Below are 12,230 nucleotides of genomic sequence, written 5' to 3'. Positions count from 1 at the left end.
GCACCTACTGAACTGTCTCACCAGCCAGGCTAGTTTTTGATATGGTGAATGTTAATACAGTTCCTATGGAGAAAAGATCTGTGGCATCTTCAGGCATTTCCGGGGTGAAACAAGATGCCCAGCACCTTCTTCCTTGCTGTAGTCCTCTTTGTGACGTCGCCGGTACTACGACTGGAGCCCAGGGACGCCCATGAGATGGACAAACCCTCCGGCTCCCTGTCCGCACCCAGCCTCTTCGTCCCTAACCTCCCTTAATGCCACTCTGCCTGCTGGAAGCCAAGCTTCCTTTTCCAGTCTCTTCTCAGAGGACGGACATAAGTCCTTCAGCAGCTCAGCTCCTGACTAATTCTTTCCGGCAACATAGTAAAACGAAGAGGGATAATTATGGGGTAGCAATGTTGAAGCTTGGGGGGGGGTTGTGTGAATCAAAGGGATGTGAGCTAGGTGGGGCAGCCCCCCCTCCCGCCACAACAGCCTGGCTTTGTAGGTGGGGTGGGGTGTGGGGATGGGGGGGTGGGCTTTGCTGATACTCTAGGCATCTAGGGCAGGAGAGGGTTCAGAGCGTGACCTTGAGAGGCATATAAGCTCTTGGGGTGGGCAGAGGGGGGTGGGGGGGAGATAGACACAAAGCAAAGTGAAATGGGAACAGCTTGAGCTGAAGGGAGTGAGGGGAGCAGGAGGGAAGGTGCCAGACACGACTGTAGAGAGGCAGACAGTTAACAAACACAGAGGAAGCGGGGGAAGACCCTTCAGGCAGCACTGGCAGGAGTGAGGCGCAGGTGGAGGAGCAGAGAGCTGTTGCAAATTTGTCTTTTCCACACCCCGGATTCTCCCACTGGATCTGTTTGTTTGCTGGTTCCTCCCCGTCTCGGCCAGCTGTGCTCTGACGGTCACACTCTCCCAGACTGCTGAGCCGGTCCTGCCATGGGCCTGTCCAGCGCCTTCCTCCTCAGCATCCTGTTCCTCTCAGGGGTACTGGGTAAGGGGAGACGGGGCATCCACAGGGGTGGACGGCTAAGACGGGGTCCTGTGCCAGGGATGGGGTGGAGGGTGAGAGGGTGGAGGTGAAGAGAAATGGGGGCGTGTCGGACACTGGGAGTCTGAGGGGGGAGGGTCCGGTCTCCCAGGCCAGCCTGGGCTGTCTCAAGGCCAGAGGGATGGGGGAGCACTTGAGACCAGCTGTCTGTTCCTGCCTTTGCCTCTCACACTGGGCTTTGTGCCGGGTGCCTTGGTAATGCTATCTCCTGCTTCTTGCTCTGTCTCTGGTGCCACCCAGCTAACTTCTGTGTCTCCCCCTCCTGCTCACATCTGGCTCACATCTGCATCGCTGCTCCACTGGCCTGTCTCTCTTGGCCTCTGTTCCTGTCTGCCTCTCTTGATCACTGTCTCCCTCTCTCTCTCTCTCTCTCTCTCTTTTTTTTTGTTTGTTCCTGTCTGCCTCTCCTGATCACTGTCTCCCTCTTTTTTTAAAATGTTATTTATTGTATATGAGTGTTTTGCCTGCATGTACACCTGCACACCAGAAGCGGACACCAGATCTCACTACAGATGGTTGTGAGCCACCATGTGGTTGCTGGGAATTGAACTCAGGTCCTCTGGAAGAGCAGACAGTGCTCTTACGCTGAGCCAGCTCTCCAGCCCCGACACTGCCTCCCTCTTGCTCTTGCCTGGCTTTTCCTTGCCTGTGTGCCCTCTTCCTCCTTTGTGTGTCACTCTCTGTGAGCCAGGCCCCAGGTCCTCCGGGCTTTGCCTCTCACCTTCTCCTCCCGGCCTTGATCTCTGCTGACCCAACAGGTCTCACCACTTCCCCAGACAGAGGACGACTCCACTGTCACACCTGCAGCTTTGCCACTCCCTGCTACCCTGTACCCAGGGAGTGTCAGGAAGACGAGGTGTGTGGGATCACTGTTGGCACCTCAGGTAGGACTCTGCTCCAATGGCCGCTCTTGGCATGACTCCTCGTCTCTCTCTCTCTTGTCTGCTGTTCCTGCTGCCTCAACCTCAGCATTCTTCCTTCATCCCACAGATCGAAACGAGGAGGCCATCGAGAGGAAAGGCTGCCTCCCAAGGGCCCAGTGCCCTCTGCTGGGCCGCACCACCTATTGGTCACAGTCCTACACCCTGCGGCACCATTGCTGTGAGCAGGACCTATGCAACAGAGCTGCCTCGCGGTGGCTCCCAAGCCTCCCCCTCGCCACCCTGCTGCTCCTGGCGGCCATCTTTGCGCTGGGGGTACATATCTTCCCCTAGCCTGTGAGTCCACAACTGTCAATCCAGGACTCCGACGTCACCGTGGACATGAAAACACCTGTGCAGATGTTTCTGCAACATGCTTAAGAAGGTGACTTTGTATGAAAACCTCAGCCATGGAACCCAACACCTGGGTACAGACCCGATTCCTGGAGTCCCGCCTCCTGCACGCATGCGTCCGTCCCTAGCCTCGCCTCATAAGGAACCCCTGCAGTCTTTTCTCAAGATGCCCCAGGTCAGCTGCTCTGAACGAGCTGTGGGTCCCAGGCAAAGGGACGAAAGTGGCACCGGGGCTGCTGAGGGGTAGGGTACTGCCTGAAAAGCTGTAACTTGGTATCTGAGGGTCTCGAGAAAGGAGGGCTGCCCTGGGGAACCGTAAGGAGTACATTTAATGAGAGGGCTATTGGGAAGTGCCGTAGCTCAGTGATAGAGTGCTTGCCTACCGTCCACAAGGCCCTGGGTTCAACCCCTTACACCACCCAAAAACAAATAAATAATATGTAAAAATAGTAAGAGGGCTGTCTATGGTCCTGATACTGTTGCAGTCACATGTAGTGGTGATGAAACACACAAAGATGTGTTTTGTTTGTTTTTGTTTATTTTTTGAAACAAGGTTTCTCTGTGTAGCTTTGGCTGTCCTGGACTTTTTCTGTAGACCAGGCTGGGCTCAAACCCGCAGCGATCCACCTGCCTCTGCCTCCCAGGTGCTGGGATTAAAGGCGCCGCCACCATGCCCAACACAAGGGTGCACTTTAAGAATGAACTCTAGAGGGCAGCACAGATCCGCCAGGGGGAGGGGGCCTGAAGAGATGGCTCAGTGGTTAAGAGCACTGGCTGTTCTTGCAGAGGACCTGAGTTCAATTCCCAGCACCCATGTGGTGGTTCACAGTCATTTCCCATTCCAGTCCCAGGAAGTCTCACTTCCTCGGGCAGTGCAGAGACACACATGCAGGCAAACATTTTTAAAAATTAAAATAAAAAGCTGACTTTAGCTACACGTGAGTTGTTTGTAGCCCCAGTGCCAGCAGGGGGCAGAGACGGGAGGATCTGTGGGGCTTGCTGGCCATCAGCCTAGCTCCAAGTTGAATGAGAGACTCTGTCTCGAAGGGATAGAGCGGGACATCTGACGTCTTCCACACATCACTGGTGTGTGCACATGTGCACATGTATGTACACAACACACACAAGAATGAACTGTAGTTGTGTAGTGGGTTGGACTGGCACACTAGGACCTCAGTGGTGTGTTACCCCGCCCCGCCCCCTCCTAGCCCCTCCCCCACGCACCCAGCTTCCATCTGTGTCGCTCTCGTCCTCTTTCCTGCCAACACCTGAGCTTAAGCTGCTGCAGTGTGAAGGCTCCAGAGTCGAAGAAAGCTGCCCTCTCCATTGAGAGCCAAGCGTGAACCAAGAGTCAGAGAGTGCGCCTGGCAGAGCTGCCTGCGAGGGTGCAGCCCGGAGCCCAGCTCCTTGGGGAGGAGGCCAGGACGAAGCACTGATGCTTTCTTCACTTCCCCAGGCCCAGAGCTGTCCTCTGTTCAGACGGCCTGGGAGCACTCACGCCGAAGGGGTCTATCTGCCGCCTTGTACATGCTTCCTCTGCCCAGGGAGATAGCGGTGGGACACGTGGGTGCCAGGGGCAGAGCTCTCGGGGAGCCGGAAGTGATAAGCTGCTCATGCCCATGGGGAACCACAGAGGAAGGTGCCTGTGAGGCGGGGATAATGGGAGTGCCCTGGTGGGGCTGAGAGGAGGCATCCGCCTTTGGGCTGGGTTCCCTCCATCTGAGGAGATCTGGGGTCTGATTTACTTGGAAGCCCTTGAATCTTCAGTGTTCTCTGCTATCCACATCTGCCATTTAGGGCTTCAGCTCCCCCCCCCCCCCAGCTCAGCAGTCAGCTCCTCACCCACCCACCCAGCTCAGCAGTCAGCTCCCCCACACCCACCCAGCTCAGCAGTCAGCTCCCCCCCAGCTCAGCAGTCAGCTCCCCCCCAGCTCAGCAGTCAGCTCCCCCCCCAGCTCAGCAGTCAGCTCCCCCCCCACCCAGCTCAGCAGTCAGCTCCCCCCCGGCTCAGCAGTCAGCTCCCCCCCAGCTCAGCAGTCAGCTCCTCCCCAGCTCAGCAGTCAGCTCCCCCCCAGCTCAGCAGTCAGCTCCTCCCCAGATCAGCAGTCAGCTCCCCCCCAGCTCAGCAGTCAGCTCCCCCCCAGCTCAGCAGTCAGCTCCCCCCCAGCTCAGCAGTCAGCTCCCCCCCCAGCTCAGCAGTCAGCTCCTCCCCAGCTCAGCAGTCAGCTCCCCCCCCAGCTCAGCAGTCAGCTCCCCCCACCCCACCCAGCTCAGCAGTCAGCTCCCCCCACTCCACCCAGCTCAGCAGTCAGCTCCCCCCCAGCTCAGCAGTCAGCTCCCCCCCAGCTCAGCAGTCAGCTCCCCCCCCAGCTCAGCAGTCAGCTCCCCCCCCAGCTCAGCAGTCAGCTCCCCCCCAGCTCAGCAGTCAGCTCCCCCCCACTCCACCCAGCTCAGCAGTCAGCTCCCCCCCAGCTCAGCAGTCAGCTCCCCCCCCAGCTCAGCAGTCAGCTCCCCCCCCAGCTCAGCAGTCAGCTCCCCCCCCAGCTCAGCAGTCAGCTCCCCCCCAGCTCAGCAGTCAGCTCCCCCCCACTCCACCCAGCTCAGCAGTCAGCTCCCCCCCAGCTCAGCAGTCAGCTCCCCCCACACCCACCCAGCTCAGCAGTCAGCTCCCCCCCAGCTCAGCAGTCAGCTCCCCCCCAGCTCAGCAGTCAGCTCCCCCCCCAGCTCAGCAGTCAGCTCCCCCCCCAGCTCAGCAGTCAGCTCCCCCCCAGCTCAGCAGTCAGCTCCCCCCGCCAGCTTAGCAGTCAGTTCCCCCCCAGCTCAGCAGTCAGCTCCCCCCCAGCTCAGCCTCTGCATCCCCTCTCTTCCTTGCTTCTCCCCACACGTGTCTTTAGGCTCTCCTACAACAGGTGTCCCACCACTTCTCCAGTCTCTTGGCTTTCTTGTCCCTCCTGACGGCGGAGACTGCAGACCCATCCCACTTCTCGCTCTGAGTCCCTCCTCAAGACAGGAGACCACACCTTCTTTTGTAGGTGACATGACAGAAAGAATGATGTTACTCCCCTCCTTATGTCATCCCTGCCCCCCCCTCTAGCTTGGTGGCTGTTGGACACCAAGGGGAAGTAGAGTCACGTGGAGTCATGTCCTCAGCCCCCCACCCCCTTGCCAAGGTTTGCAGGGAATCTTTCAGGTGCCAGATGCGGGGGACACAGGAGAGTAGGTCAGGCTGTCCGAGGCAGATGCTCCAAGGTCACCTGGTCTTGTGGGTGGGCGGGCTGCAGGGTTTGCAAAGCAAAAGGTTATGTTAGAACAACTGCACCTTCTCAGGAGCCAGGACCCTCACCTGCAATCCAACCCCAGTTTCCAGGCAATGATCTCCCGTGCTCAGGCCGTGTGGGGTGTAACCCGCCACCCCCTGGTTGTTCCTTACCCGAGGCGGGCCAAGTGGATGTTCTCATAAACCTGGACTTCAGGTTTGAAGCGAGGAATTGAGGGTTCTGGGGGAGAAAAGGCCATGTGATGTACAGAAGTCACCAGCTAGTTCAGGGGTGAGTGTTGTCCTCGTCACCCCTCCCCCAGAGCAGACAGAGGCCAGAGCGTAGACGCGAGCCCAGCCCTTCGCCTCACACCCAGGTGACCTCTGTGGGAAAAGACGCACCTCTGTCCTGAGACCCCCGGGCCCTCCGCCTCCAGAGCACAATGCTGAGAGCTGTGATGACGATGCCTTGGCCTACTGTGAACAGCAGCACCAGCATCCAGGGCACATCCCAGCTCGGAGGAGAGGCGCAAACCGTGGGAGAAGGTTCTGTGGAAGCTGCCAAACAAAGACAGCAAAACAAGAATGACGGGCAGTGCCCACACCATGCGAAAATGCGCATGCACACACACACACTCGCACATACACACACATATACATACATACGCACATACGCACGCACCCATGCACGCACAGCACACACGTGAAGATGGAAGAGGACAAAAGATTGCTTTACGGTTTCCATGTCTTCATTAGCTTATTCATCCGTCGTTCATGAATTCATTCGCTGGGCCTTGAAACAATGGCCGCTCGCTCCTCTCTCTGACTTATAAATGGGTGATTCTACATCTAGTAGCGTCCGCTCTCCGTATAATGCCCATTTATTTATTTATTTATTTGGTTTTTCGAGACAGGGTCTCTCTGTGTAGCCTTGGCTGTCCTGGACTCGCTTTGTAGACCAGGCTGGCCTCGAACTCACAGTGATCTGCCTGCCTCTGCCTCCCTGCGTGCTGGGATTAAAGGTGTGCGCCACCACTGCCTGGCACTTCATTTTTACTTTATTTTATTTTATTTAGGGATCACATGTGAAGCAGGCTGGCTTTGAACTCACTACACAGCCAAGGCTGTCCTCACACTTCCGATCTTCCTTCTGCCTCTCACGGCCTGCTTGGACCAGCCTGTTCCTGTGTGTGCGAGCATGCCCGTGTGAGTGCTCATGTGGGCGTATGTGTGTTCATGTGTGTGTGTGTGCTCATGTGTGTGTGTGTGCTCATGTGTGTGTGTGTGTTCATGTGGGTGTACATGTGCGAGCATGCCTCATGCCTGTGTGAGTGTTCATGTGGGCGTATGTGTGTCCATGTGTGTGTGGGTGTGTTCATGTGTATGTGTGTGTGCTCATGTGGTGTGTGTTCATGTGAGTATGTGTGTGCTCGTGTGTGTGTGCTCATGTGGGTGTATGTGTGTTCATGTGGGTGTGGGTGTGTGCATGTGGGAGGGTGTGTGTGTTAATGTGTGTGGGTGTGCTCATGTGTGTGTGTGTGTTCATGTGGGTGTACATGTGCGAGCATGCCTCATGCCTGTGTGAGTGTTCATGTGGGTGTGGGTGTGCTCATGTGGGTGGGTGGGTGCTCATGTAGGTGTGGTGTGCAAGCATGCCTGTGTGTGTGTGTGTTCATGTGGGTGTGAGTGTGTTCATGTGGGGGGGTGAGCATGCCTGTGTGTTCGTGTGGGTATGTGTGTGCATGCATGTGTGTGAAGGCTGGAGGTCAACACAACTGTAGTCCATTAGGAGAATTCCACCTTTGTGTGTGTGTGTGTGTGTGAGAGAGAGAGAGAGAGAGAGAGAGAGAGAGAGAGGCTCTCTCATGGCCTGGAGCTCTAGAAGCAGGCCAGGCTGGCTGCCTGGAGAGCCCCAGGGCTCCATGTGTCCTTGTCTCCCCAATGTGGGGGCTATAGGCAGGCATCACCATGACTGGGACCTTTTTGTATGACTTCTGAGTTCAAACTTGGATTTTCATGTTTGCGTTGCAAGCCCTTTACTTAGCTGGGCTCTCTCTTTGCCCCTAGATTAACCCTTTTCTAAACAGTGGCATGTCCCAGTGAAGTTGGTCTTTCTAAACAGTGGCATGTCCCAGTGAAGGTGGTCTTGGCTCCTGGTCTGGTCTGTTCCTTCAGGACGTTGGTTTAATCAACCTTTCTTTGTGATGGATTTGGTGGGGGAGCTTTTCCCTATTGGAAAGTCACCTTCAAGTTACCAGCTTGGTTTGCCCTCTCCCTTAAATCTGAGAGATGTGCTAGAGAGAACACCACCCCTCCGTTCCCTCCCTCACCTTACCTGCCAGGCTAAAGCTGAATCTTTTGTTCTGAGGCATAAGACAGCGGATGTTCCTCGGCCTACGGGCCCTGGTTTCGGGAACCCCCTCTGTAGGACACACCAAGAGCAGGGCAGCCCCATCTCCCCAGAAGTACTGAACATGTCCTCTCACTGTATTCCTCCCCTCTAGCCAGGTCACGGAAGAGTCCAGACGCTTGGCGGGGACCACAGAGCACAGGAGGGCAGAGCAAGAGGGACCGTCCGGAGACTTCACTGAGAACTGGGATCCTGGCGGGAAGAGAAGGACCCTTCAGTTCCTTGTGTGGCCTCCTCTAGTGCGCAGAGAGGTCTTCACAGCCCAACTCACCTTTGAGCACAGAGACGTCATACACTCTCCAGTTCTGGTACTTGTGGTTCTGACCCATCACTGTGCACCAGTACCGCCCAGCCTCGCCATCCCTGGGCCCCTCCAGCAATAAGGAATAGTTCCCAAGGAGTCGGAACCTGGATTCATCTTCAGGTCTCCCAAGATCTGAGGCCGCCGGCCTGTCCACTTGGACCTGGGCCACCAAGATGGTGGAGTCGCCTGCTGCAGGGCTTCGGAACCAGGTGAGGAGCTGGCCCCCGTGCAGGGAGGGCAGGGAGGGTGGCGAGGGACACGGCAGCTCCACTGACTCCCCTGAGACCACATAGATGCTCTGGATGCTGTCTGTGGAGAAATGGTGGCGTCAGACTAGAGCCGTCCGTCCATACCGTCAGCAAGCCCACTTTACCTCCTGCCTTCCTCTTCCTCTGGGGTCTCCAAGCGCTGGATTAGCGGGTGAGCACCCCTTCCACGAGAATACTATAAAGAAAGGAGGCGGGCTGGAGGTGTGGCTTAGTCTCGGTGCTCGCCTGAGGTTTGGGGTTCTGTACCCAGCACTCAGCTGCCACAGTGCTTGACTGTTATGCACGAAACATGGACTTTGGCCCCCAGCAGGGCACAAACCCATGAACTGAACCTGCTGGTGCATGCCTGGAACTCCAGCACCCGCAGTCATCTTCAGCTGCTTAAGGAGTTCAAGGCTCTCCTGGGGTACGTGAGCCCCAGAAAGAGTCGGGGAGGTGGAGGAAAGAGGACAAAGGCCTTCCATCTTTCCTTGCCAGAGAGGTTCTGGGTCAGGACAGAAGGAGGCTGTGATGGTTGGTGAGAGCCCTTATCCCTTCAAACATTTACTCATCTGGTTTTTTGTTTTTGTTTTTGTTTTTCGAGACAGGGTTTCTCTGTGTAGCCTTGGCTGTCCTGGTCTCGCTTTGTAGACCAGGCTGGCCTCGAACTCACAGGGATCCGCCTGCCTCTGCCTCCCGAGTGCTGGGATTAAAGGCGTGCGCCACCACTGCCCAGCTTGTTGTTTTTATTTTCTAAAGGGAACCGAGCCAAGTGTGGTAGCCCGTCCTGGCACTTGGGAAAATGAGGAAGGGGGATTGCCCTACATTATGAGTACCAGGCCAGCCAAGGCGAGTATAACGCAATACTCAATCCCAAAACAAACAAACAAAATAAATAAGTAAAATAAGTGGAGCTGTGAGCCGGGCGTGGTGGCATACAGATGCAATCACAGCATCCAGGAGGCAGAAGAAAGAGGAATGCTTGAGCTGAGAGTTCAAGACCAGCCTGGGCTACTGTGGCTTTCTCATTGATTTGACAAAATGCCCAGCTAAAGCAAGTTAAAGGAGGAGGAGGAGGAGGAGGAGGAGGAGGAGGAGGAGGAGGATGATTTGGTTTTTCCAGATGGGGTTTCTCTTGTCCTCGAACTAAGACATCTGCCTGCTTCTGTCTTCTGAGTGCTGGGATTAGGCGGCTGTGCCACCATCACTGCTCGGCTAGAACTAAGACTTATTTTGGCTCATGGGCTTTGTCCTTTCCTTGTTCTTATTTTCTCTAGGACGCCAGCCCACTGGGTGGTGCCAACCACATGCAGGGTAGCTCTTCCCTCCTTAGTTAAAACTCTCTGGAAGCTGGGAAGTGGTGGCCCACACCTTTAATCCCAGCACTCGGGAGGCAGAGGCAGGTGGATCCCTGTGAGTTCGAGGCCAGCCTGGTCTATACGGCAAGTCCAGAACAGCCAAGGCTACACAGAGAAACCCTGTCTCAGAAACAAACAACAACAGTCTCCTCACACTGAAAATGCCCTCACAGACACACCCGGGGAGACGTATATTAGAAGAGTCACCATGACGGCCACACAGCAAGACCCTCATCTTGTAGTCTCGCATTGGCTGTGTAGGTGAAGATCACCTGGCTTGCCCGAGCTTGCTGCAGTCTCCTCCCGGGTTCTGGGGTTACAGGCACTGCACACCATGCCAAGTTTATGTGGTAACACGGATCAAACTCTTGGCTGGAGACAAACCAAGGACTCTGTATATGCTAGGCACGCACTCTCTGAGCTACACTCCCAGGCCCAGCGCTTATATCTTTTTTTAAACTACAGGAAACTGTAAACCTAGGGCTGTGATGCCTCTGGGCTCCCCAGAACTAAGGAGGCTTCAGACAAGGTCAGTCTGTCTCCTTGAGTCACGTGCCTCTTCAGAAGCGCTAAGGGGCAGCAGTAGCAGCCCCTCCCAGCATCTCAAATCCCCCAGGCCTTACCTGCAGCAGCCTGGGGGAGCCCACACAGGAGCAGAAGGAGGGCGGCGGCCACCGCCATGGGGAGAGCCTGCCAAGCGCCCCTGCTCCCGAGAGCTGGTGTTTCCAGGGAGGAAGCAGAGCACAGATAAAGGGGCCACACTTCCTGGCCCGGAGGTGGGGGGCCCCGGGAGAGAAGGAGAGTGTGGGGGAGATAAAAGGCCCTTGCACGCCTTCTCGGGGAGAGGGAGGCTCCATCTGTCTGGCTGTGGAGTCAGGTCCTGGTGCGAGCTGCTCTCTCGTGTGGAAGGAGTTGCTTGTTGATGTCCTTGGCACGCGGCACTAAACTGTACATCCAGGCCATATGTGATCTCCAACGACTCTTCCTGTTACCTGGCATATCATAGACCGTTCCAGAACTTCTGAGGAGTGTCTTTAGCTCTTACTCAAGGAGAAGTGTAACAGTGGCCTGGACAACTCTGTTTGTTTATAATATTTTAGTTAGTTAGTTAGTTGCTTTTGTTTGTTTGTCTTTTTTGTTTTTTTGAGGCAGGGTTTCAAGTTGTTCAGGTTTGACTTCAAACCCACTGTGTAGCCAGAGATGACCTTGAAATCTTGCTCACCCGCCTCCAAAAGTATGAGGAGACAGGCATGCATCCTTATGAACAGCTAGCTGCTTATTCCAAATACAGAGCAAGCTCTTTGACACTGAGCTATATCCCCAGCCATGAAATTATTTTCTTTTGGGATGGCGACATGGTGTCAAGGGTAAAAGGTCTTTGCCACCAGGCCCAGCAGTCTGAGCTCAGCCCTCTGAACCCGCATGGTGAGGGGAAAGAACCAAATCTCCCAAGCTGCCCCCTGACCTTCACATAAAATGTGCTGGTTAGGTTTGGGTTTTTTATTTATTTATTTATTGTTTGTTTGTTTGTTTGTTTTGAGACAGGGTTTCTCTGTGTAGCCTTGGCTGTCCTGGACTCACTTTGTAGACCAGGCTGGCCTCGAACTCACAGCGATCCACCTGCCTCTGCTTCCCGAGTGCTGGGATTATAGGCGTGCGCCACCATGCTCGGCGTGCTGGTTAGTTTTTAATGTCAACTTTACACGTTAGGGCCCTGTGGGGAAAACGAATCTTAATCCAGGAAACGCCTCCGTAGGACTGACCTACAGGCATGTCTGCAGGGAACTGTCTTGGTTGATGACTGCTGTAGGAGGGTTCTGCTCACTGCGGATGGTGCACACCTGGACCTGCGATCCTGCGTGGGATAAGAAAGCAGGCTCAGTGCTTACTCAGCCAGAAGCCAGTGCTCCACCACAGGCCCCCGCATCAGGCTCCTGCCTCCAGGATCCCACCTGACCTGAGTTCCCGCGTTGACTACTTTCATGATGGACTGTGACGTGGAAGTGGAAGATGAAATAACCATTTTCCCCCAAGTTGCTTCTGGTCCTGGGGTCTCATCACAGCAATAGAGACCCTAACTAAGGTAGGTAGGGTAGTATGCACCTTTAGTCTCAGCACTTGGGTCTACACAGTGAGCTCCAGGATAGCTAGGGCTACAGAGGGAGGCCTTGCTTCAAAAATAAAAAGTAAAAAACAAACAAAAGCAGACCTGGGGGAGCCCTAGTGAAGTGTGTTAGTTAGGGTTGATGTTGCCGTGATGAACCACCACGACCAAAGCACCTCGAGGAGGAAAAGGTTTATATCGTAGTTTATCACTGAAGGAAGTCAGGACAGGAACCCAGAG

The 12,230-nt window shown here is 55.4% G+C and overlaps 2 protein-coding genes across 2 annotated transcripts; one reads left to right on the top strand and one right to left on the bottom strand.

Annotated features, from left to right (window-relative positions):
• Positions 1 to 752: 752 nt before the first annotated feature.
• On the top strand, positions 753 to 2,876 carry LOC311581915 (lymphocyte antigen 6G6e-like). Its single transcript, XM_084754457.1, has 3 exons — positions 753 to 979; positions 1,795 to 1,920; positions 2,027 to 2,876. Exons 1-3 carry the CDS (start codon positions 925 to 927, stop codon positions 2,248 to 2,250), a joined length of 405 nt encoding a protein of 134 aa, XP_084610583.1. The 5' UTR covers positions 753 to 924; the 3' UTR covers positions 2,251 to 2,876.
• A 2,546-nt stretch (positions 2,877 to 5,422) lies between these two features.
• On the bottom strand, positions 5,423 to 10,726 carry LY6G6F (lymphocyte antigen 6 family member G6F). The gene is made up of 6 exons (XM_084754453.1): positions 10,510 to 10,726; positions 8,248 to 8,589; positions 7,902 to 8,168; positions 5,969 to 6,124; positions 5,741 to 5,807; positions 5,423 to 5,585 (listed from the first exon to the last, which is right to left on the bottom strand). Exons 1-6 carry the CDS (start codon positions 10,565 to 10,567, stop codon positions 5,561 to 5,563), a joined length of 915 nt encoding a protein of 304 aa, XP_084610579.1. The 5' UTR covers positions 10,568 to 10,726; the 3' UTR covers positions 5,423 to 5,560.
• Between the last annotated feature and the right edge of the window lie 1,504 nt (positions 10,727 to 12,230).

The sequence above is a fragment of the Acomys minous genome, assembly GCF_964271855.1.
Source record: "Acomys minous genome assembly, chromosome: 13".
In the NCBI taxonomy this organism is placed as follows: Eukaryota; Metazoa; Chordata; class Mammalia; order Rodentia; family Muridae; genus Acomys; species Acomys minous.
The sequence above is the reverse complement of the archived record's forward strand: the minus strand, read 5'-3'. Positions and strand labels throughout refer to the sequence as shown.

Bases quoted from the DNA above. Each gene is read 5' to 3' on its own strand.
- LOC311581915 (XM_084754457.1), top strand. From the start codon at position 925: ATGGGCCTGTCCAGCGCCTTCCTCCTCAGCATCCTGTTCCTCTCAGGG. The intron at 980-1,794 runs GTAAGGGGAGAC...CTGACCCAACAG, and splicing joins GTTCCTCTCAGGGGTACTGG to GTCTCACCACTTCCCCAGAC. The intron at 1,921-2,026 runs GTAGGACTCTGC...TTCATCCCACAG, and splicing joins GATCACTGTTGGCACCTCAG to ATCGAAACGAGGAGGCCATC.
- LY6G6F (XM_084754453.1), bottom strand. From the start codon at position 10,567: ATGGCGGTGGCCGCCGCCCTCCTTCTGCTCCTGTGTGGGCTCCCCCAG. The intron at 8,590-10,509 runs GTAAGGCCTGGG...ATTTCTCCACAG, and splicing joins GCTCCCCCAGGCTGCTGCAG to ACAGCATCCAGAGCATCTAT. The intron at 6,125-7,901 runs GTAAGGTGAGGG...TTTGTTTGGCAG, and splicing joins ATTCAGCTTTAGCCTGGCAG to CTTCCACAGAACCTTCTCCC.